Below are 22,673 nucleotides of genomic sequence, written 5' to 3'. Positions count from 1 at the left end.
GAATTCCATCCTAAAATCAATTAGTAATATTGCTAAAATAACTCAACAAACTTATAAGTTGGTCGTCCTCCCCTTCTTCAACGTGGTACAACATCACTTACTAGCATTCTCCTCATAATATTCAAGAACAAAGCACCAATCTAAAAGGAATAAAGAGTATTACATATGTCATTGCTAGTTTGCTACAAACTCTTGAACTAATTGTCTACCTAAACGTAGTACTTTCATCACATACACCTAAGAGATCAATGATACTAAGACACACAATCACACATGACGCAAGTGACACAACTATATATGTACATGTTTTGTAGGATGAGCCAAGCTGGTGATGAGGAGAACATGTAGAAGATCTAGCAACTTGATAAAAATCTCACTTATATATTCTTAGAAATTGAAAAAGGAGACAAGTTACTCAAAGACGATCATTAACATTCTATCCATCTAAGCATAAGGAAAGAGAAAGATAGCAACTTGATAAGCAAAATGTTTTTCTGAGTGGTCATTTGGTATAAAGAAATATATATAGAAAATAGAAATTTCTATGATTTTCAAATTTTAATAGTTGTTTGGTTGATAGGAAACGAGGAAAATGGTGACAATGTAAATTCATGGGAATTTGAAATTCCCACAAAATGTAAGAATTTATTTACCTACATTCCTCTTGATCACTCACAATTCCTACATAAATTCCTATGAATTACAACTTCCTTATGACTACCAAACAATTTAGACTAATTCCTAAGAATTTCATGAAAGAATTAATTTCCCATAAATTATAAGTTCCTATGGGAATTTAACTCCCATTGCAACAAAACAAGCAGTGAGATAATGTACTTTTCGACACAAAACAATAATTGAACTGAACTGAACTGATTGCAACTGAACATAATTAAACTGAATCGATTGCAACTGAACTGAATTGAAATGAATTAAATTATAACTAATAGAAATGATAATTAGAGTTGAATTGAACAGAAGTAATTGCAATTGAACTGATTGTAACTAAACTGAGCTGAAATGAAAATAAGTTGGAGAAAGTATACTCTTAGTAAGATATAAAAATGACTCACAAAATTGGTGACATAATTATCAAACTATTAAAATAAGTTGTACTCCCTTCGTTTCTGTTTAATCTACACACTTTCCTTTTTAGTACGTTTTTTTAATCTACACACTGTTGCTATTCTTATTTTTGGTAACATAACGCATCTAATTTTTTCTCTTTTTCCACCCATGTCATTTACTTTTTAATATTTTAACAAACTCTTTTGTTTCTATCTATACCTTTTCAATTTATTTCTCATATCTTTATACTTTCTCCTTAATTCTTCTTCAAAGTGAAGTAAATAAATCTCTATTACATAAGGGAAGGGGGGACCTATGGTGTCCTCTTTTGAACTGACTATTTTGCCCCCCTTTCCCTTACTAAATTACAAAAATAATATCAATATCAAAATGGGGATTCAAACAATGCTACCGAAAATTAAATTTCAACATCACTCCCAAATCACTTATGTTAGGAAACTTTACAAATCCATTTCTAAATCACGTTCAAGAAATCCCGCAAATCACTAAACTTTACAAAAAACTAAAAATTAACTTACAAACCAAAACTAATATAGTAGGGCGTAAGTACATAAAAAACATTCACAAAATTCACTTACAAATCATTATACTCAAGAACTCACAAATTCACTTACAAATTATTCTTTACGTATACACGCAATGCATAAAAATCTGTAAAAAAACATAAAATTTCGACGGAGATATCACACATTTGTTCATCGGCGATTTGCAAACTTCCAAAAAGGTACATAATTCTTTTAATCTTCCAAGTTGTTTCAAATTAGTTGAAAAAACAATAGCAATTGTTATGTAGCGACTAACAGAAAAAAGAAAGATGATAGCAATTAGTTAAAAAGAACTTAAATTTAACCCTTTATTTTCACATGGAAAACAAGATAAAAGTAACAAATTTAGTTTTTTTTAAAAAAAAATTCCAATATTAAAAATTCTGCTCATAACTTTTGAAAAAAAAAACCATTTTCACAAATAATTTTTTTTAAAAAAAAACCATAATCAAAGTTTTCGCGAACGGTTTTTGCAAAAATCAATTTTCAGAAAAAAAAAATAAATTAATTTGCTAAAACCATTTTCAGAAAAAAAAAGATTACATTATTTTGCGAAAACAAATAGTGAAATTAAGCACCAAGACAACTATAAAATTTTGAAATGGAAAAAAAGGGCTTTTATACAATTTAAATTAATTCATTTTCATGTTAAATAAAAAAACAAGATAAAAGAAACGATTTTTGTTTTTTTAAAAAAATTCCAATATCAAATTGTGTATGAAAATTTACAATTTTATCTCAAATATAATTTTAAATATGAGACTGATGAAAATTTAAAATAAGTTTGTGAAATCATAATTTAGATGTTAGGCAAGGGAAAAAAAAAACTAAAATTGATTCATACTTTTCGGATTAAATTTTGGATGATAGAAAATCAACCCAAGAAAAAACTGAAGTTGATTTAAGAAATTACCTTTCTCTGTTAGAAAATCGACCTAAGAAAAACTGAAGTTGGTTTGCTTCCTTCAAACGTGGTTGATACGGCTGATGGATTTTTGATGAATTAGATCTACTGCTTTGCTTAATACTTGAAAAGGCTGATTTTCTTATTGTATAGTGTATAGTTTGATGAACTAGGTTCCTTAAAATATGGTTCGTAGATTTGTAGTGAGGGAGAGAGAAAATGAATAGAAAAGTAGTGGAATTATACTGATGTTGCCAAGTAGTGGAAAAGGTAGTAAATATTTTTTGTTAAAATTCTAGAAGGATGTGCCTACAGGCTACAACACGTCACTCAAAATTTTGGGTTTCAAATACAAGTGTGGATCAAAGTATAAATTAGCCAAATTATAATATGGGTTTCAAATACAAGTGTAGATCAAAGTATAAATTAGCCAAATTATAATATTGTTGCATTGGAAATTCAACATAACAGATAATATGGACTCAATTTTTTTTTTTGTTCAATAGAGATAAGTTTAACTAAGGGAATAATACTGCAATGCTACTTAAATGCAAAGAGTTAATGACTGCAAAAGAAAGAACATAATGTAGAGGGAGTACTGATTGTATTTCAAAGAATCTTATTCACAAAATGGAGGTGACAGTAAAATACTAACTTGCATTTTCTTTTTGTTTACTATTTAGTAATAATTAGGCCTAAAAATGTCATCGCACGCATCGCGTGCAACCGTGTATAAAAAGCTAGTTAAAAAGAAACGAAGAGAGTAGTAAATACTCGCCATCACCTAAGTTTATGAATGTATTTGTTAGAAAGATGGTAAAATCCCCACATACCTTTTGTCGGATGTCCATAGACACAAGATAATCTTTATAAACCAAAACCTTATCATTTATCATACATACTTGCCCCTCACCTTATAAAATATTATACACCATGACTCCATGACCATACTATAACCTTTAGATAATCTCATTGTCCCACCGCCCATGGTTTCATAAAGATGACCACATCTTTGATAAAGACAATCACACTAGATCTCCATGAAATATAAACAAACTTTACCAAAGTAATAATAAAAAAAAACTAAATTACATTAAGAGGTAGATATACCTTTGTGTTTAGTGAGATCACATGACCCCATTTAATTGTGAAAATTTATACCTGAAATTTGAGATTTTTGGTTTTTTTTTTGTATAATTGATTGTTCAAAGTTTTAAACTTACTAAAATATACTTCTGCTGTCTTATAATATACAGTTTGCTTTCTTTTTATATGATATTTAAGACATACATTTGACCAATTTCGAATTAATAAAAAATAGAAAAAGTTGATAGTATGAAAGTACACATTGATGTGAAGTTGTAAACCTAACAAGATCCTACATTAATATGTTTTTTTATACTTTAATGAGAATTTTTATTAGCGATTTTGACTTAAAAAGAAAGAAATAAGCATTATACTACATTATGGAAGGGAGGAAATAATAATTTCGTTTTGACCCCACTTAATAAAGTAATAGCCTTTTATGCACGCGATGAGTGCGTCGATTGTTTAAATATGTTCTTAATAAATTTTATCTAAATGTAATTTTAGAAGTGTGATTTATAATTATTGTTGTAAAAACTAATAGAAAGTGATTAGAAATTATAATGAACATTTAGATATATATAAGGTCTCTTAAGTAAAAAAAAAAAAACCTAGCCTCCCCTATCATTTTCTCTCTCTAAAACCCTAGCCTCCCTTACCCCTTCTTCATCAATTAGGGGGCTGCCATGGATGTTTTCATCCATGGTAAGCCCCTTTTTCCCTTTTATTTGCAGTTTTTAGTTTATTTTCTTGTTTTGTTCAATAAATTAGTATCTCTTTATGAGATTTTCTCAAACCCTTTTATGCTATGTTTGGATAGCAATATTTCATTTCAAATCTTGAATTTGGATGAAATCTATTGTTTGGATAGCATGAGATTTGAAATTACGGAATTTGTCCAAATTCTTATCAAAAGCCTATATTAGTAGAATTTAAAATTCAAGTTATTACCTTGTCATTTGAAATTCTCTTCTCATACATATCCCAACTCCATAAGTAAACTCACACTTTCTAATATTTATTTCTCTCTCCTTTAGTAAACCCACACTTTTTCTCTCTCCTCCTTTAAACCTCTATTTCTCTATCCTCTATCAAACCCTCCTTACAAAACAGTGATTAGGAATTGAAATACAAACTTTAAATTCCAAATTTCAATTTCATTATTTGAAATGAAATACAAGTTTCCAAACACTACCTTATGGGGTTTTTAGTTTCTGTTTTGGAAATCTCCTTCTCTCCTATGGGAGTTGTGAGTATGGTTCTTTTGTTTTTAGGTATGAGAAATTGTTCTCATTGGTTGAAGTTCGAGACTCAACATGAAAGTATTGGAATTTCGAATGCGGTCAACCTGGCTCGATCAAGAATGTTTTTCCCAAACTATATCAGAATGATAGACTTCCTCATCAATAGCTGCTTGATTCAGCAAATACAAGGGGGCTGTGCTGTATTGTTCGATCTGGTTCATTGTAGTTTCTTCGAAGACGAATTTGATTTAGTCTTGTTTAATTGTATCTTGTTTTACTTTAATACCTATTGTAGATGCCGTTTGACCTTCAATTAATGAAATTTCTCTTTCAGAAAAAAGAAGAAGATATATATAAGGTCTTATAGTCAATTAAAATTTGTAATTTTTTTTTTAATCAAATAACCATATTTCTAATTATGTAGATCAAGTTACTTTGTTAATGCTTATTTAGTTTAATTTATCATTAGAATGTTGCCCCCATCTTTAAATTAAAAAAGAATATATTGTATAAGATTTGAATATCCAATTATATACTCCCTCCGTCCCAATTTATTTGCTACATTTTGTCATTTAAGTGTGTCCCAATTTATTTGCTACATTTGCAAATATTTCCATATATAATACATAGGTCCCACACTTTATTTACAAATTTGTCATCACTCCCTCCTTGATTTTTGTAAATATTTCCATATATAGTACATAAGTCCCACAATTTACCTATTTGCTTTTTTGTTAATTCTTGTTGTGACAGTGGTCCCCACTCCCTCCTTAATCTTTGTGATAAAGCAAATGTAGCAAATAATTTAGGACAGAGGGAGTATCTAACTACTTACAATCAATCACTAAATTTACATTAATAGATGTTTGTGAGTTGTAACCTTAAAATTAACATCAAAGGGGAAAATGATAATGACGAAGGAATTGGTAGCTTAGCGACCAAGTAGTCAATATGCCTATATTAAGCAATTTATTGGTCCAGTACACGGTTTTCCATCCCCATTCTCTATATATTATATATTTCATGCATTTCATTTCTGTATTCATCACATCGTCATCGAATTCTCTGAATTTTCTCTCTCCTCCTCCAATTTCTCCAGATTTAGAAAGAATCTCATTTTATTAGAACAGAATTTTCTTTGTTATCTTTACTATTTCGGTATTATTTGCGTTGAGAAAGTTTAACACAAAATCTCGTTTTTGGCTATGGCGGAAGGTGATTCTCAACTTGAGAAGAAACAAATGGTGAGATTTCGATTGCAGATTTTGTTTTTATTAGCGTTTTTCAATGATAGTTGATTTTACTTGTTCAATTTATTGAGGTTTTTCTCATTTATGTTAGTTATGGCGTTTGTTTGATTTGATTGAAAAATTCGAGTTATTTTTTAGGGTTTCTTGATTATATGTTGTTAATTTGTTTGATCTTGTTGATTTTAATTTGATATGTGTTTGATTAGGTTTTCAGTTGTTCTATTGTTTATCTCTCTGCTTTTGTAGTGAAATTTGGTAGAATTATGGAGTAAGACTATCTTTGGTTTGGAAAATTTGAAGATGTTAATGATATTTGGCTGAAATGGAGATCTTTACTGGAAATTTTGTGAAATTTAGTATAATTTTGAAGCGTTTATTTATCTATTTTCTGAATTGAATCATTGATATATCTCATGAAAAGCAGAGTTATTAAGAAATTGTGCTGATTTTGGAACTTATTGTTGTTACTTTTGTGCTATTACTAAGTTATTGAAATGATTATAACATCTTGAGTAATTTTGGTACTGAGTGTAAATTTTCTTGTTGTTGCGCTATAGATGAGTGGCGACGAAGAGGAGAGATTGAAGTACTTTGAGTTTGTACAATCTGCTGCCCTTCAAGCCATTGTCTGTTTCTCTAACCTATATGGTTATGCTAAGGACAAGGCTGGTCCCCTGAAGCCCGGTGTAGAGACTGTTGAGGGTACGGTGAAGACTGTGGTTCGTCCTGTTTATAATCGGTTTCATGACATCCCTCTTGAACTCCTCAAGTTTGTTGATCGTAAGGTCAGTTGATTTGTGTTTGTGTGTTTGTTTAGTGTATTATCTGATGATGGTTTATGCTGGTAGTTTTGATATCATCAACTATTACTACATAGGATTTATCTCAGTTGGTGGAGAGTCGCATTCGCATTGAAAATGTTGTGCACTTGTGCATATTCTTTGTTCAATGTGAATACTGTTGATGCGTCGTGCTTTATGTAGAGAGGGATAACTTTTAGGCTTTAGTAGCTATCTCGCATGTTGAAGGAATATTCACTTGATTTTGTCCAAAATGTCTAATATATCTGAAACAAGACAAACAAAATAGACCTAAGAGAATATGTGCAATAATGTCCTAATATGCTCTTAATATGTCCTAAATCTACATGGAGATGCAATCCTAATGACCTCTAAAAATGTGTATAATAAAGAAGGCATCATTGCGGAAGGGCTATTTGAGGATTGACAATTATGACCAAGGATATTGGAAATTCGGGACAACACTTCCTTTACAAATTAAGTATAAATCCGTTCTTTTTATCGCCAGTTATTGCCTGCCTCCTATCAAACGGGTCGTTTGGTGGATGCAGTGATATTGTAGTTAAACAGCAATCGTCAAACATATATGGAGTTAATTCTTTTACTTTTGTTGATTCCATGAAAATTGGAAAAATATCCTTCATGCCCTGGAGATATGGGGAAAGGTTCATATCCATAATAAGCCTGTTTTCTTATAGTGTCCAACTATTGCTGGCAGGTTGACGACACTGTGGTTAAGGTGCAGCATCGTGTTCCACCTGTCGTGAAGAATGTGTCCTGTCAAGCTTATTGTGCTGCTCAAAAGGCCCCTGAGGTGGCTCGTGGTGTAGCTTCAGAAGTTCAACGTGTGGGTGTGGTGGATACTGCATCCGGATTCGCAAAAGATGTCTACACCAAATATGAGCCTACAGCTAAGGAGATGTACACCAAGTATGAACCTGTTGCAGAGCAGTATGCTGTTTCAGCATGGCGATCACTCAATCGCCTTCCCCTTTTCCCAAAGGTAGCTGAGTTAGTTGTTCCCACAGCAGCCCTCTGCTCTGAGAAGTATAATCAAACTGTGAAAATAGGCGCTGAGAAGGGTTACAGAGTTACAAACTATATGCCTCTGGTGCCTATTGAGAAGATTGCGAAGGTGTTCGATGATCAGGAGGGCGAGACAGAGTCTGTTGATGGTACTGCTGTGCCTGTTGCTGCACACTGACCTTGAATATTACTTCTTTTGAACTTGCAAATTATGATGAAAAAAGGTTTTGTTGTTTATAGTTTGGAACTTCTGCTAATAGAATGCAGTTTCCGTGGTTACTGGTTAGAATATGTTTTGTTTTTGTTCAATATGTATGTTTCTATGTTTTAGTTATGGAGACATATTGCTTTATTCTTCAGAATTTTAGCTCATGTGATTGACTTGTATAAATTTGTGGTGTGGATGCTATTTCAAGAAGTGGACTGTATAAAAGGTCTCTTATAGAAGTAAGCATTTCCATTTGAGTGAAATTATGGTGTGAACCGAATGCCTGTTCGACTGGTTTGCAGCATTTCGCACTTGGTCTGCTTTATCTTAGCTGACTACACGCACTTAATATCCCTAATTTTAGTCACAATCTAGTTCTCTCTCTCGTTCAGGAGCTTGCAGAGAAAGAAGAGTTTGTCTAGCTCATCTGGCTAGAAACCAGAGTAGTAGAGTGTCTTACACCCCTTGAGCGAGGAATGATATTTCCATAACCGGTATGGTCCAATATCATGGTATTTCAGTAATTTTTAAGATAAAAATTAATATTAAAAAATTATGATTTTTTTAATTTTTTTCATATATTTTAATTTGGGGATTGTTAGTTGAAATCTAGTTGATATATTAAATGACTACTATATCATATCTTAATATTATCTTATCATATCAGTTAATTATTATATCATATTCTGACTGCATCTAATCATATCGAGTAAATGTTACATTATATCAAGTTGCTAGTGAAATTACAAAATTGTCATGGTATGGGACAAGTTGTCCCCTACTGAGTATGGGAGGATACTTCCTCCCCTTAACGGAGTCCAAGTGTTTATTTTTGTATCATTGCTAATGAATGCTACCTTTACAAAACTAACTCTGCTAAAAGTATGCTTAAATTCACCATTGAAAGAAGTTGAACTAAATCTTAATTATGATAATCCTCCAATGTTTTGATCAAAATTGAGAAAGACATGAAATGTTTTTGAGTTCCTTTCGCCAAATTTATGCATTTTCTCGTACACCTATTTTTTTGGTTGTAATGAAGGGCAAGAAATAAGTTGCTATTTGGTACTTGTTAGGTTCATAAACTTAGGAGTCGTTTGGTTCAAGATATGGAATGGAAAAGGAATTGATACAAATAGAGGAGGGGAATGGTAACAAAGATGGTTACCTTTATTGAGTGTTTGTTCAAGCCAAGAAATGGAAACGAAAGGTAACCATTAACTTCAAGTAATGGATTTTGTTAGTTAAAGGGGAGGGAAGGTAACAAACTGGGGATCCATTACCATCAAGTAATGGTAATAGATTGATAAGGGGTTGAACCAAACAAGAAAAAAGAGAATCGGTAATTAATTCCGTTTCTTAAAATTAAAAAATAGTTAATCAAACGACCCCGTATTTGAGGTTATTCCCCATCTAAACAAGGAAATATGATCATGTTCGATTATTATCTCAGCACTTCCATTCTCTGGAAAATTGTTTACCAAGGCCTTCCATGTTCTGCAAGACTTTCAAGTTCCAAAGAAAGTGTAACCCCGGCTTGCTCCCCTTAGGTTCATTCATTTTACTGTTTCACGCCAATTACAATGAGGCTATATTATAATTCTGTAAAAGTGTTTATTTAATTTTTCATTTGGAGAAGTTAAATAAAACAAGGAACATCTTTTCTTAAGACTATATTATACTTCATCGGTCATGTTTGGTAAATAGCTTTTTCATTGGCTTTTGACTTTTCAATTTATTCAAACAGCTAAACAAGTGTTTGGTTATTGGCTTTTTGGTTGGTTGAAAAGTTGGCTTTTAAGTCAAAATGAAAAAGCTATATAGAGCCGCTTTTTTACATTTTACTTTTGGCTTCTTGGCCCACAAACTCTCTAATAAACCGCCAACAACGACAATAATTTTACCAAACACTTTTGCAAACAACTGACCTAAACAACCAATTGAAAAAATCAATACAAAACTGCCAATGCTTCCAGGCAATCAAACAAGCCAACTAAAACAGTCAAAAGCTAACAACCAACAATCAATTGCCTAAGAATCCTTAGAAAACAAGAATCTATAAGGAAGTTGACAAAAACAATATCTTGTATTGTTAAAGTAAAATACTCTAATTCAGTATCACAATTGACTTCTTGATTTATTATTATTATTATTTTTTGATTAGGAAATTAAGTTGCCCAAAGGCTAATCCATACAAGGCTACTAGCCTGTATGAAACATTAGCAGATTGGCTGGTAAGGCATGCATAACATGCTAAGGAAATACCTCAGCATTAAGGATCAAACCCCTGACCTCAAGGGCCAAAAAAGAGCGTTCTACTCACTTAAGCTAACTCCTATCTTTACAATTGACTTCTTGATAGATATACTACTTAGTGTCATGAGGTGATTGTACTAACTTGTAACTAACTACTGGTAAATTGCTTGCGTTAAAACCCTGCTTTGTATACCTACAGGGCTACAACTAAGGTCTCAAATAACAAGGGCCTCGAATAATAGCCCAACCATTAAGATTAAGCCCAACCACCAAAACTCTCAATCATCTCTAACTCTCACTCTCAGCAGATTAACCAGAAACTCAAAATTCCCCTCAAAAACTCCATTTTTGAACTACATCAACAATAAACTTGCACAGAAACAAAAAAGCTATGGCGAATTGTTTGCAGGTACCAATGGCTTCTTGCTCAATTTCATCCTCAGTTAATTCAGGAAGACGAAATTTCACAACATTTTGCTCCATGAATCCTAGAAATAGTGTTAAAATGCCGATTCCTCCAATTAACCCTAAAGACCCGTTTCTTAAGAAACTCGCTTCAGTTGCTGCTAATTCTCCCGAAACGTTTCTTAATAGGCCTCTCGATTCTGATACTCCGCCGTATTTAGATTTGTTCGATTCTCCTGTACTCATGGCTACTCCTGCTCAGGTATTATTCTTTCTCTTTTACCTAATTTGATTTAATTCTGTTTATTTGATTTTTTTTTTGTTTTCTGTTACTTTTTTTAATTTGATTTTTATGTGGTTTATTGTTGTAATTAGTTATAATAGCAAATGACATTGATAAATGATAATATTGAAGTGTAATTTTAGCCTTGCTGGAGGATTGTGGAGTTAGTGAACGCCAACTAGTACAACACTAAGTGAATACCGGGGTTCAAGGGGTTATTAGAAGTTTTCAAACCTATAATGGAGATTGATCAGTCTTGTTGCCTGGTTGGTTACCTCTCCGCCATTATGGCCTTTGGTAGCATATAATTACATACGACATCAATTCTTAAAATGGGCTTATCTGGCAAAGGACCCATGTCATACTCGACTCTCGAGATCTTCGAAAACAGCCTGTGGGGAAGAGAGAGTGTTCGGAAGAGATTTGAAGTTATTGGTAGTCCTTTCCAAGTTTAGAAACTTTTACTTCCTCTATGTTACAAAAGTTTTCATTTCTGATTTGGCGAGATCTATAAAGGAATAAATTTCACAAAACTCGTGGACTGTGTTATTGGTCAGTGCCCAGTGAAGATGGAGATTGATTGGTAAGCTAAATAATTGGAAGTTCACTAGGAAGTTATTGCTGCTCTCCATGTTGCTCATTAGTATAGTCGGATCTCTTAGTTGTTTGTTGGTGTAGTACACACACATAGATGTTCTGCTAATTCTCATGTCCTAGAACAGTCTTTTGTTTATGCACTGATATGAGACTTCCAATGCAAAGAATTCTCCCTATAGTGCTCACTATCGATGCTCTTTTGGCATTTTGTTTCTTATATTGGGCATTTTGGAAATTAATGTAATAAGGTGCATTTTGGCACAAGGGCTTCATGCGCATTGTTGAAATCAAGGGTCTGAAAACAGGTTTCATGCTTATTGTGAATATGTTATCTCCATTAGTAAGTTAATTTCAGATGATATGTTGGCCATTTTGATTATCGTTGTATGGTCTTATCTTCCTTATTTTAGCATAATGTTCAGTATCTGCTTGTTATGAAGAAATTGATGACTCATTAGGCTTCCTTGATTTTGGAATAGGTGGAAAGGTCTGTTTCTTACAATGAGCATAGGCCAAGGAGGCCTCCACCTGATTTGCCTTCCTTGCTGCTTCATGGGAGAATAATTTACATTGGGATGCCGGTATGTTTTCTTTTGCAATTGTTGCTACTTATTTACTAGGGAAGTTAAGATACTATGAAGTAGGTATTGTGGTGTACGATTTTGAGACAGTGCTGTATGAATTTTAACTTTGAGACTTTGTATTATGGGTTGGCTGTTATTCTGTACTCTGTAGTTTTGAGTTGTCCAATCCTACATTTGTTAATTCTTATTTTTCTTTTTCCAAAACTTTCTATTTTGCTGATGTTTGATTTTTCTTTTCTCTTCATCAATGATAACATTTAGTGTTGTACCCTGTCCCCCCTCCACCCAATTCAAAGAAAAGTCAATGCTGCTGTTCTATATGATTTCATCATTAAATCAATTAAGTGGTTGATGTGAAACCAAGAGAAATATGTTTGAGGATCATGTTTGATTTGCTATAGGATCATTATTTTCACTATTTTAGGTAGTTTGTTTTCTCATATTAAAGTTTCTATGGTTTGTGAATTGTGAAAACCTGCTGGATTATAAAATTAGAAATGTATGTATGACCCAAAAATATACCTAGGAACAGGATGCCCTCTCCCCTTTCTGTAGGTGTGTATGTGTAAACTCTTCTGTTTGCACCCGTATAGAAGTTCATGCAGATGTTCGTAATATTGATTATAAAGTGTGCTTGGTTGTCAGTTGGTTCCTGCTGTCACCGAGCTTGTGATTGCAGAATTGATGTACCTACAATGGATGGATGCGAAGGAGCCTATATATATCTATATAAATTCTACTGGTACGACCCGAGATGATGGTGAAACGGTAAGCTAATGACTAGTTTCCTTGTATTTGGAGAAATCTGTATTGGCTTTATGAGGCTGTTTTGGTAGTATGTCCTAGATTAGGTGAATTAGACTACATCTTGTTTATCGGGTGCTGTCATAGAGTCTTGTCAGAGATAATAGCATATGTTATAGGACATATCTTATTAACATCTTTCTCACTGGGTATAATGAACAAATGAAAAAGAACAAACATAATCTTCGTTTTGTATCTGTCTGTAATGACTTTGTCAACGGCAAATAGGTGGGATTTCTGATTTGTTAGTTCATCTAGCCCCTTTCTATGTAAGAATCTTCCAGTGCCTTTCAGTCTGATCATTGCATCATATTGATCCTCACTATAAAACTACACTAGTTGTCGTTTTCTCCTAGCTTCGTAATATGATATTATATTAGTGAATTATTGTTTGTCAGCACACTAAATTATCGATTCTTCTTGCTTCTTTCCTGCTTTCTGCTTGTTGTGCGAACATATTTCCATGTTGATCATTCAGATATGAACAGTTAAACATCTTTGAGAGTCGCCTCCTTAAGCATGATGATGAATAGAGAGGTCAAGTACAGAAGTCTCTTGGCTTGAGATTCTTCATCTGGCTGGAAAATAAGAATGTGTGAACTTATGATAGTAATTATTTTGTAAAACGATTATAGTACCTAGGATTTAGTATGCCAAGATTCAATATTCACTCTCTTATTTTCGTTAATCTTTTGTATTTTAATCAAACCCCCTTCTCCTGTTGTTGGGTTTGAGCACTAATAGATTTGATGGCCTTTTGTTATATATTTTGCCAGTGCATATAGCCTATTGTTTTTTCATTCTGAATTTCAGGTTGGTATGGAAACTGAAGGTTTTGCTATCTATGATGCGATGATGCAACTAAAAAATGAGGTAGGCTTTTTCTATTTGTTTGCTTCTGCTGGATGCCATCATTGTGCTCCCGTGTATCATATGCTGCTGTTTTTTTTTTTTAATGTAGTTTCCTGTTCTTCGTCATTTTTTTCATAGGAAAATTAAGTATCATCCTGAGAGCTTTCTGTTTGTTCTTAAATGTGCACAATGTAAAAATGATGGGGGTTGCTATTGAGAATCAAATTTGTTTTAGCTTCATGTCAGGTGGGAACTACTTTCACTTAGTCATTCACCTGCATTAACTTAACCTACAGTTTTTTCTTAACGCGTAAGCCATATCAGGATTCCAAGTGATATTTACTCAAGCAATACAAGAAATTATGGTGTCTACTTAGAGGAGAAGGCTACTGTTTATGAGATTTTTTGGTTTGGGGGTTGTGTTGATGGGTGTGTTGTGTCCCTAGAAAAGACAGTATAAAGTTGAAGAGATAAGTTATGAGGGGTGAGCGGCTTCTAGTGATGGGGTTATGGGTTATGATAAAGCAAGTATAATCCAATTTAGAAGTTACAGAGGACATGGGCCTTTGACAGGACTTTGGCTCCGTCCTTGATTTAGGTTTGAGGGGTTTATTTCCATCGCAATTTTCTTATATATTGATCAATTCTCCTAAGCACCTATGGCTTTAACTTGCACCCTTTCTTGTAATTATACTAGTATTTACGTCTTCCCCTTTCTGAATATGCTTATTTTTCCTACTGGAGTATAGGATGTAAAATGTATAATAGTATTGTGTGGCATAACTGGCATTTTCAGATACATGTTGCTGACTGGAAGTGGGGGTTCTGATAAATTAGGGTTTTAGTTTATATTTCATCTCTCTCTCTCTCTCTCTCTCTCTCTCTCACACACACACGCACACACTTGCCCATTATTCATCCTCCCCACTAAGATTGTGCTTCACCAGTTTAAGGGTGTGTTCTCTTCAACTGAAAACTTATTAGATCTTATTGGGCCATTTCAGCCTGATTCACCTTAAGTTCACCCCCCATTGGTTAATCAGGCCTGAAACTTATTTTCCAGAGGTGGAGAAAACACACCCCTATTTGTTTGTGTTACCCTTGTTTTTATTTTAAGCCAGGTTGTGTGTTCCGGGTTGATTGTTATGAGATGGTTCCCATTCATAGGCCTAGATGGAAAGAAGAGAAATCCAATGATGTTCTGATTCAATAAAAGTAAGATGAAAAGCTGAACAATATTGTTCTCTCTAAACTCCTTAAAAATCGCCCATGTTACTCAACAAAAACCAAGGAAAATGAGGGAGTTAGTGGAAAGCACGGTTGCATAGAGTCAGATACGGGTACGGGTTCGGATTCGGGGACGGGGACGGAAAATGAAAACTGAAATTTTGAATGAGTATGTGTACCCATAGAGTATACGTATCGTATCGGGTACGGGTACAAGTACGTGACCTAAAAGAAGTACCTGTGCTACATAGGTGGAAAGTAGGTCATTACTGGTTAGGAGACAGAAATTTATTTATAAACATGGGTGTACTAAGTAGACCAAGTGGTGTGAGGAAGGGCAAAAGGGGAAAAAAAGTGGAATAGGGCAAAACAGGAAGATTAAAACTGTACTATTTAATATATTTTGAACTAGAATCTATTAACTGCAAAGATTCCGGACAAGAAATATTACATGAAGATCAGGCTTCGCGTCCAAGTAAAGGAACATGATTTCTATAGACTAGACTCGTGAATAGCTAAGAGACTACCGATCTCATATATGCGAATAAAGAAGGCTATAAGAATGGGTTATTATATCTTTCTATTTTAAAAAAATTCTAATGTTTAATTGCAAAAAAAACTGTGAAATGCTAAATATTCTGCAAAAGTGTTCGTTTCACTTGAAAAAATTTAATACCCATACTCAGAGGATTAAATTCCTTGAAGATTGATGATTTAAATGATCAAATCACTACGTCCATGCGATGAATATTTGTACCCAACTCTAACTATCAACCCTTAGAAGTAGTCAGCTGGGCAGTTGAATGGAATTGAAAAACCCTGCCAAAGGTAATCACTCTTTGCATAATAGCCCTTTTTCTTGAAGACTGTGATAAGTGTTCCACAACATCATATTATACTCGGAGGAGGATTTTTTTGATTTCATATTTATAAATTAGTTTTTCAGAAAGAACATTGACCTAATTGTTTATATGATTTCTTTATGTTACGTTGATGTTATTAAAGTTCGTATTTGAATACTCTTTTGCCACTCAACTATAGTGTGATCTATAGCCTATTATACTCAGTTACTTGAGTGTATAGAAAGTACTTTGTCGATAGAAACCTTTTTATCGGGTGTCCCTAGCATTATTTCATTAATTTGAAACAATAAGCATATGGCTTTTGCTATTTCACTTGGCATGTTTGACTAGCTGGTTTTATTATCGCTTTGTATTGGATGTTTGAATCTGATTCTAATCTTAACTATGTAAAAGGATCTTTGGTATAATCATCTATTGGGCATAATGGCTGCTAAGTTTGTTATCAATACAAAGGGAACTTATTGTGACCTGCATAGATTGATTTAATCCATTATTGGTAATAAGCCATATAAATCAAACCATTCAAAGAGCTATGGTATTTTTATTTTGATATGCCAATGATATAGCTGAAAATCTGGCATTTAAGACCAATGAAAAGCCATTTACTAGATGTATGGTTTTTTTTTTTTTGGCTGTTTAGCTTTTAACCTCATAGATTTGCCTCCAGAAATTTGATTATTATTGCTCATGGTCCTGCTTCTTTTGACATCATTGAAAAAGTAGATACACACAGTTGCAGTAGGGGCCGCTATAGGTCAGGCTTGTCTGCTTCTTTCCGCTGGAACCAAGGGAAAGAGGTTTATGATGCCGCATGCTAAAGGTTGACTTCTATTAACGCCCTTTTTGTTCTGGCTATGAACTTTTCTTAGTATGAATGTTGTTAGACTCTTACTTGATTTGCTTAAACTTTTCTCAGCCATGATTCAACAACCTCGTGTACCATCATCAGGACTAATGCCAGCAAGTGATGTTGCAATCCGTGCAAAAGAGGTAATTAATCATTTTATGTTTCTCATGGGAAATTTCTAACAAGACAAGTTCAGAAGTCCGTTATTATTGTTGCTCTAGGCATGATCAGTCACATTTAGATATGTTGTATTTGCTTCAAAATTTTGCTTGGGTGTATTTGTTTGTTGATCTTGGAAGTAGCTTGCTCTGAAGCAGAAGTGCCCTTATAAAGTTAGACCTGAAATGATCTTTTCAAAAGTGAGGCTCTTATTATCCCAATACAACTGTTTCCTTCTGCTATTGCATTTCCCTAACATGACCCTAAGTTGTGGGAGCACAAGATTTTCTCATTATGAACATTGGAATAGTAATATACTGTGGAACATCCAGTCTTGAACTGTTTCTGGCGTGCATCATGACTATGCCACCTGCTTGATATGTGGACACTGAACCATGGAGGATTATGGGAAAGAAAAAGATGAAAGTGATTTGGGTGAGAGAAGATGAGGAATATACCCAGCCTTTCAAGACTCCATTACTTACACATCCATAGTTGCGATTTACCAAGTTAACTCATTGAAATTGAATTTGTCAAAGTTTAACGGCTGGAACTGTTTTCAATTAGTTCGGCCATATGTGTCTTCTTCGAAGAAAAAAAATTCAATTATTCTAGATGTGATGTTGGAGTCCTGCGAACATTATAATCTGTATGATCCTAAAAGTGGCAGTGGTTATATTTTGGCAAGAGATAAGAATGATTATTGCACGGTGCAAATTAGGACCAAGTCTAACATAGGTTAGTCATTTTATAATAAATGATCAGTGTGTATTTGACTGTAGATTCAAGATGCAATATAAGTTCATGGAAATTTTTTGATACTTTCACATGCTTGAATTTCATTTCCTGGAAGCTCCTATGGAATTCTGATCTCATTAAGCTGCAGGTAATTATAAACAGGGACACTCTCGTGAAGCTTTTGTCTAAGCACACAGAAAATGTAAGTATAACATTTGAATCCCATGCTGAAATTACACAAGTTGTTGGTGAGGCATAAATTCAATGATTTGGTTTGGTTCATTTGTTGTCAGTCTGAGGAAACTGTTGCTAGTGTGATGAGAAGACCATTTTATATGGATGCAACCACAGCCAAAGAATTTGGTGTCATAGACAAGGCAAATTTCTTCCTCACTCAAGATTTTCAATTTCTTGGCTGTATGATTTTGTCTATTTGCTACTTCAGTCACAAGGTCTTTTTCGTATCATCGTTATAGAAAGTATAGAGGTTGATTATTAGATGTGCTGTTACCCGTCACAGATTCTTTGGCGGGGTCAAGAGAAAGTTATGTCTGATGTTGCTGCTCCTGAGGACTGGGACAAGAATGCTGGAATCAAAGCTATTGATGCAATTTGAAGTTTTTATGGGCATCATCTATATTGTTTTGGTAAGTCTCTTGTCACCAGATTTTCTGTTCTTCGATTATTATTGAACAAAATTCATCATTGTGGTAAGCTTCTTAATTTTTAAAGGACTTACATTTGGTTGTGGCCAAACAGAGAGGAGATGGAAATTTTCTCACGGTGATGGTCTAGATCTTGACAAAATGAGTGATTCAGAAGGGAAACGTGTTTGTTGTGTTAATGATTAGCTTTAAACCTCTTTGCAAGTTTGCACACAAGTAGCTTGAGTAGCTTTTTTTTAGAGTTTTGACCGAGTCCAGACCTTACTGATAGGGAAAGAATGTATTTGGCGAAGTAGTGTTTAAGTCGCTGTTAGAAGCTGACTAGCTGAGGTGTTTTGAAAAAGCTATCAGAACCATTTGGGTTAATTTGGGTTAGACTTAGAGGTAGCTTTAGGAGGTACAAAATGGTTAATTTCAGTTTTTCTTTACTAATCCAACCATTATTTTTAGACTTCTGTTGAACACTAGTTTCTTAAAAATACTATCTTCAAAGCTAACTTCCAACCCAAGGGCTTGTTCTCTTCACCTTATTTTCTTCTTGAAATCAAACAAGAAAAGTTCAGAAAAATAAGAAAAGTTCAGAAAGAAATAAGGTGAAGAGAGCAGGTCCTTAACAGCTAGTACGGAAGCAAAAGGGGTACTTCCATATACAGGCTCTTACTAGCAATCCTAACATCTTATGACATGAACAAGAGGATTAGGGACAAGAAATTCCTGTCAAAATGATAGATACATGAAGAAAAAGCTGTCATATTTCTCAAGGAATGGAGTTGCACGGGATCGACAAAGGATCTGTTGGTGAAATAGTGGCATACAGTTATAGTTGGTATTCACTAAGAGCTAATCCTGTTAGACTGATAAATCATTTTAGTTTCATGTAATCATGCTATGTCCACTGCCTTCAGAGAAGAAGCGTGTTATGTTATCTCCCCACGCGCTTAGAATAACAATGGATGTAGTATCTATATATACGAGTCATACAGATCATAATGTTTTAGTGTAATTGGATCTAAAGTCTCCTCACTTCCTTAGGTCCTCACGCTCATTATTCCCCTTTTATTTAATGAATTGTGTGATATGAGTACACGTTTTAAACATTATCTGATGTACTCAATTTAATAGCTCAACTACAGTTTACAATTTAGGCTATTTATATTTCTTGTTAGTATTTACAGTTGGTGGTCTATATCTTTTGTTGAAGGTAACTTTTTCATGGTCAAAATTAACGTATGTGTAATTAATATTATCGTCCATTGGGCTAACTGGAGGAAATTTCTTCTTTCATCACCAAGAACTTGTGTGCTTGGTTTCAGGTATTATCTGCATATAGCATTGGCAGATCGTGACATATGAGACGATGGCTTGTGCTAGCAATGGGCTTGTATCTAGGGGGGTGAGTCTAAACAACCAAGATCCAATAATTAAAGCGACGAGATCACCTTGTAAAAGCCATACACTATTTATATTATGACGATGACTATGTAAATTGCAGATTGATCTGAAGTTAAGCCATGATGGTGATAGTAAGTTGTTACAGTTTCTAACGTTGGGATTTTGGAACTTAGAGGTCATTACAAAGTTTATACTGAATTTGTAGATCATGAACAATTTGCACTAATGTGTATATGGTAAATGATACCTCTCAATGGCGTTAACGTTTATTCTGTTCTTTCTTCACTTACATCAATTTCCTAGATTAAAAACCTTGTTTCCGGTTTGAATTAATTTGAATTTGGGTTGCTTTTGGGTCATGTCGAACAATACTTGCTTATACCTTCGAGTTTGGGATCATCCAACATGTCAATATTTTTCATAATAGATTCCAATCATTATGGTCAATTAGCCAACCTTCTCTTGTTATTGCTTATAGAACAGTCGCATATTATTAAATGAGATGCAGTGGCTTTTGCATCGTGTTGGCACTTTGGAACAATTCAGAGAAATAATTCCAACTATGAACGGTCTGCTTAAAATATCTCAATTTTGGGTTATTTTGGAATAATCCAAACTATTTGGGATACCTTTCCAAAATAATCCAAATTTTTATTTTTCTTGCCTTCAATGATCCTTTTTGGGTCTATTTAGGATGATTAAGAGTTTGGATTATTTTGAGAAAGTACTCCCAATAGTTTGAATTATTTTTGAGCGGAACGGTGATAGTTTGGATTATGTTTGTCAATTTTTCCTATTATTTTTATGTGAAGTGCAATGACTTTTGTAGATTGGCTCAAAACATATCAAATTAATACTTGATTTGAAATTACTTATAGTTGTATTTCATATTGGGATTTGGAGATAGGTTCAACTATAATTATCCGTAAAAAAATTGATGGAAATCCTATATTTTTGCAAATCTCCCTTATTTTGTGTTTGAAAATCATGAGGTTACTTTTTAGCATAATTTATAATGTTTTGAGGTATACAAAGTAGTGTTTGCCATTTGATATGTAGAATTGGGAGTGTCATGATTAGATAGTGGAATGAGGAGTAAGGTGTCAAAAACTGGGCCGATCCACGAGTGAACCCATATGCAACCCAGACTCAACCTGTTATGAGGCAGAAGTGGTCGGTTGAAAAGTCCACACATTTCGACCCAACATCCACCCATACCTAGCTGAGAATAGTCTAAGTGATCTATTCTTATACAATTTTACTTTTCTTGAACTAATTTAGGGAAGAAATTCTCATTAGATTTTTTGCATTTCAAACTCCATCTTTGTCATGCACAGACTTGGCATTAACTTCAATTTTCTTGTAGCTGGAATAACAATCTCGTGAATGGTTCAGTCTGACCTGGATTGCTCGATATGTGTTCACCCTTTCAAGGGAGAGTCGTTGTGATATGTCATACTAGAGAATACTGAGAAATATAATTGTGTTTAAGCATGGAAAGCATAAATCATTCAAGGCAAAATAATATGGATTCATGGGTTCTAGAGTTTACCTTACTATCTGGGCAAAGCCTTACATCACCACCCTAGAATCCATGCCTAAATCTTCTCGGGCAAAGGATGCGCGCCTACACGGTTGTGTGGATACATGAAGATGCAAAGTTCTTTACACGAATCTACGAGATTGGTGGATCACAGCCTTTCTGGAACCACAAATTCTTGTTCAAAGTGGACAACAAATTCTTATCTGACAAGAATCAACTTATCAATATAGCAGTATACGCTGCTGGTGTAGGTTTGATGGGTGATGATATACTGATAGGTAGCAGTTACCTCAAGCTGAATCTTAGTAATATAACACAATTATTTCCCACACTTGTACATGGTATCTAACATTTGCCAGAGTTGCCTTCGAAAGTTAGACGTTTCTCCGTTTTGCAAATAGTGTTTTGTGACTAGGAACATAAACTTAGAGAAGATATTGAATTAGATTTATGTTGCATGCCCATATTTTCATCGAGGTTGTGGTCGTTATCCCAAGTATAAAGCCTTGTTTATCACTTAGAGAAGTGCCAATTTTTTGAAGACTCACTCCCTCTGAAATAATACAACTTTATCAAATTTGAGACTCTAAGTAATCATTTGAAAACTGAACATGTATGTCAAGAGATTATTGGTGGCAACTGTCAAATATAAAAACCTTGGTCATCACCTAGGGAAGTGCCAATTTTTCGAAAACTCATTGCCTTTGAAAGAATATAACTTTATCAAATTTGAGACTCTAAGTGATCATTTGAAAACTGAAGATGTATGTCAAGAATTATTGATGGGAATGAGGTGGCACTAAGCGTGTGCGATATAGGCGGCCGCACATGGCCACTCAAATTTATGGGCTCATATACTATTTTTATATTAATTTATGAAACTGGATAGTAAATTGATCAAAACAACACTCGTGATTATCTGATTGTGGTTTTAGAACTAAAAATTTATGTCACTCCTAACCCTCTAATAATTCACAAGAATATTTTTCACAAATTTTAACCCTTGAATTAAATTAAACACCTTTTATTATTATTAATAATAAAATAACTCATCCTTGAGTGATGGTAAAATCATGTGATTATTAACTATAAACTCATTAAAACAAGACAAGATTGTAACACATGGCTTGATCCCATAAACTAAACTCTCACCTTGATGCCAAGAAATGAAAGACAATGGAACTCAGAGATATAGAGACAATGTTAAATGTGTGAATGTTTTTTTATTGTATAATACAAAATTCAAAATTTACAAAAAAAAAATCTTTGTACTTTTAATATAATAATAAAGAGGCCAATATAATTT

General features: G+C 33.7%; 2 protein-coding genes across 2 annotated transcripts; both read left to right on the top strand.

Annotated features, from left to right (window-relative positions):
• The first annotated feature begins 5,836 nt into the window (after nucleotides 1-5,836).
• On the top strand, nucleotides 5,837-8,391 carry LOC104904957 (REF/SRPP-like protein At3g05500). Its single transcript, XM_010693391.4, has 3 exons — nucleotides 5,837-6,112; nucleotides 6,676-6,903; nucleotides 7,637-8,391. The coding sequence occupies exons 1-3, from the start codon at nucleotides 6,074-6,076 to the stop codon at nucleotides 8,120-8,122; spliced, it is 753 nt and encodes a 250-aa protein (XP_010691693.1). The 5' UTR covers nucleotides 5,837-6,073; the 3' UTR covers nucleotides 8,123-8,391.
• A 2,269-nt stretch (nucleotides 8,392-10,660) lies between these two features.
• LOC104890311 (ATP-dependent Clp protease proteolytic subunit-related protein 3, chloroplastic) lies at nucleotides 10,661-20,093 on the top strand. The gene is made up of 10 exons (XM_010675743.4): nucleotides 10,661-11,075; nucleotides 12,173-12,274; nucleotides 12,923-13,045; nucleotides 13,895-13,954; nucleotides 16,747-16,843; nucleotides 16,940-17,013; nucleotides 17,916-17,969; nucleotides 18,061-18,144; nucleotides 18,288-18,414; nucleotides 19,746-20,093. Exons 1-9 carry the CDS (start codon nucleotides 10,800-10,802, stop codon nucleotides 18,381-18,383), a joined length of 966 nt encoding a protein of 321 aa, XP_010674045.2. The 5' UTR covers nucleotides 10,661-10,799; the 3' UTR covers nucleotides 18,384-18,414; nucleotides 19,746-20,093.
• Nucleotides 20,094-22,673: the final 2,580 nt, after the last annotated feature.

Source organism: Beta vulgaris, chromosome 4 (assembly GCF_026745355.1).
Source record: "Beta vulgaris subsp. vulgaris cultivar EL10 chromosome 4, EL10.2, whole genome shotgun sequence".
NCBI classification, from domain to species: domain Eukaryota; kingdom Viridiplantae; phylum Streptophyta; class Magnoliopsida; order Caryophyllales; family Amaranthaceae; genus Beta; species Beta vulgaris.
This window is presented reverse-complemented; position numbering and strand designations above follow the sequence as displayed.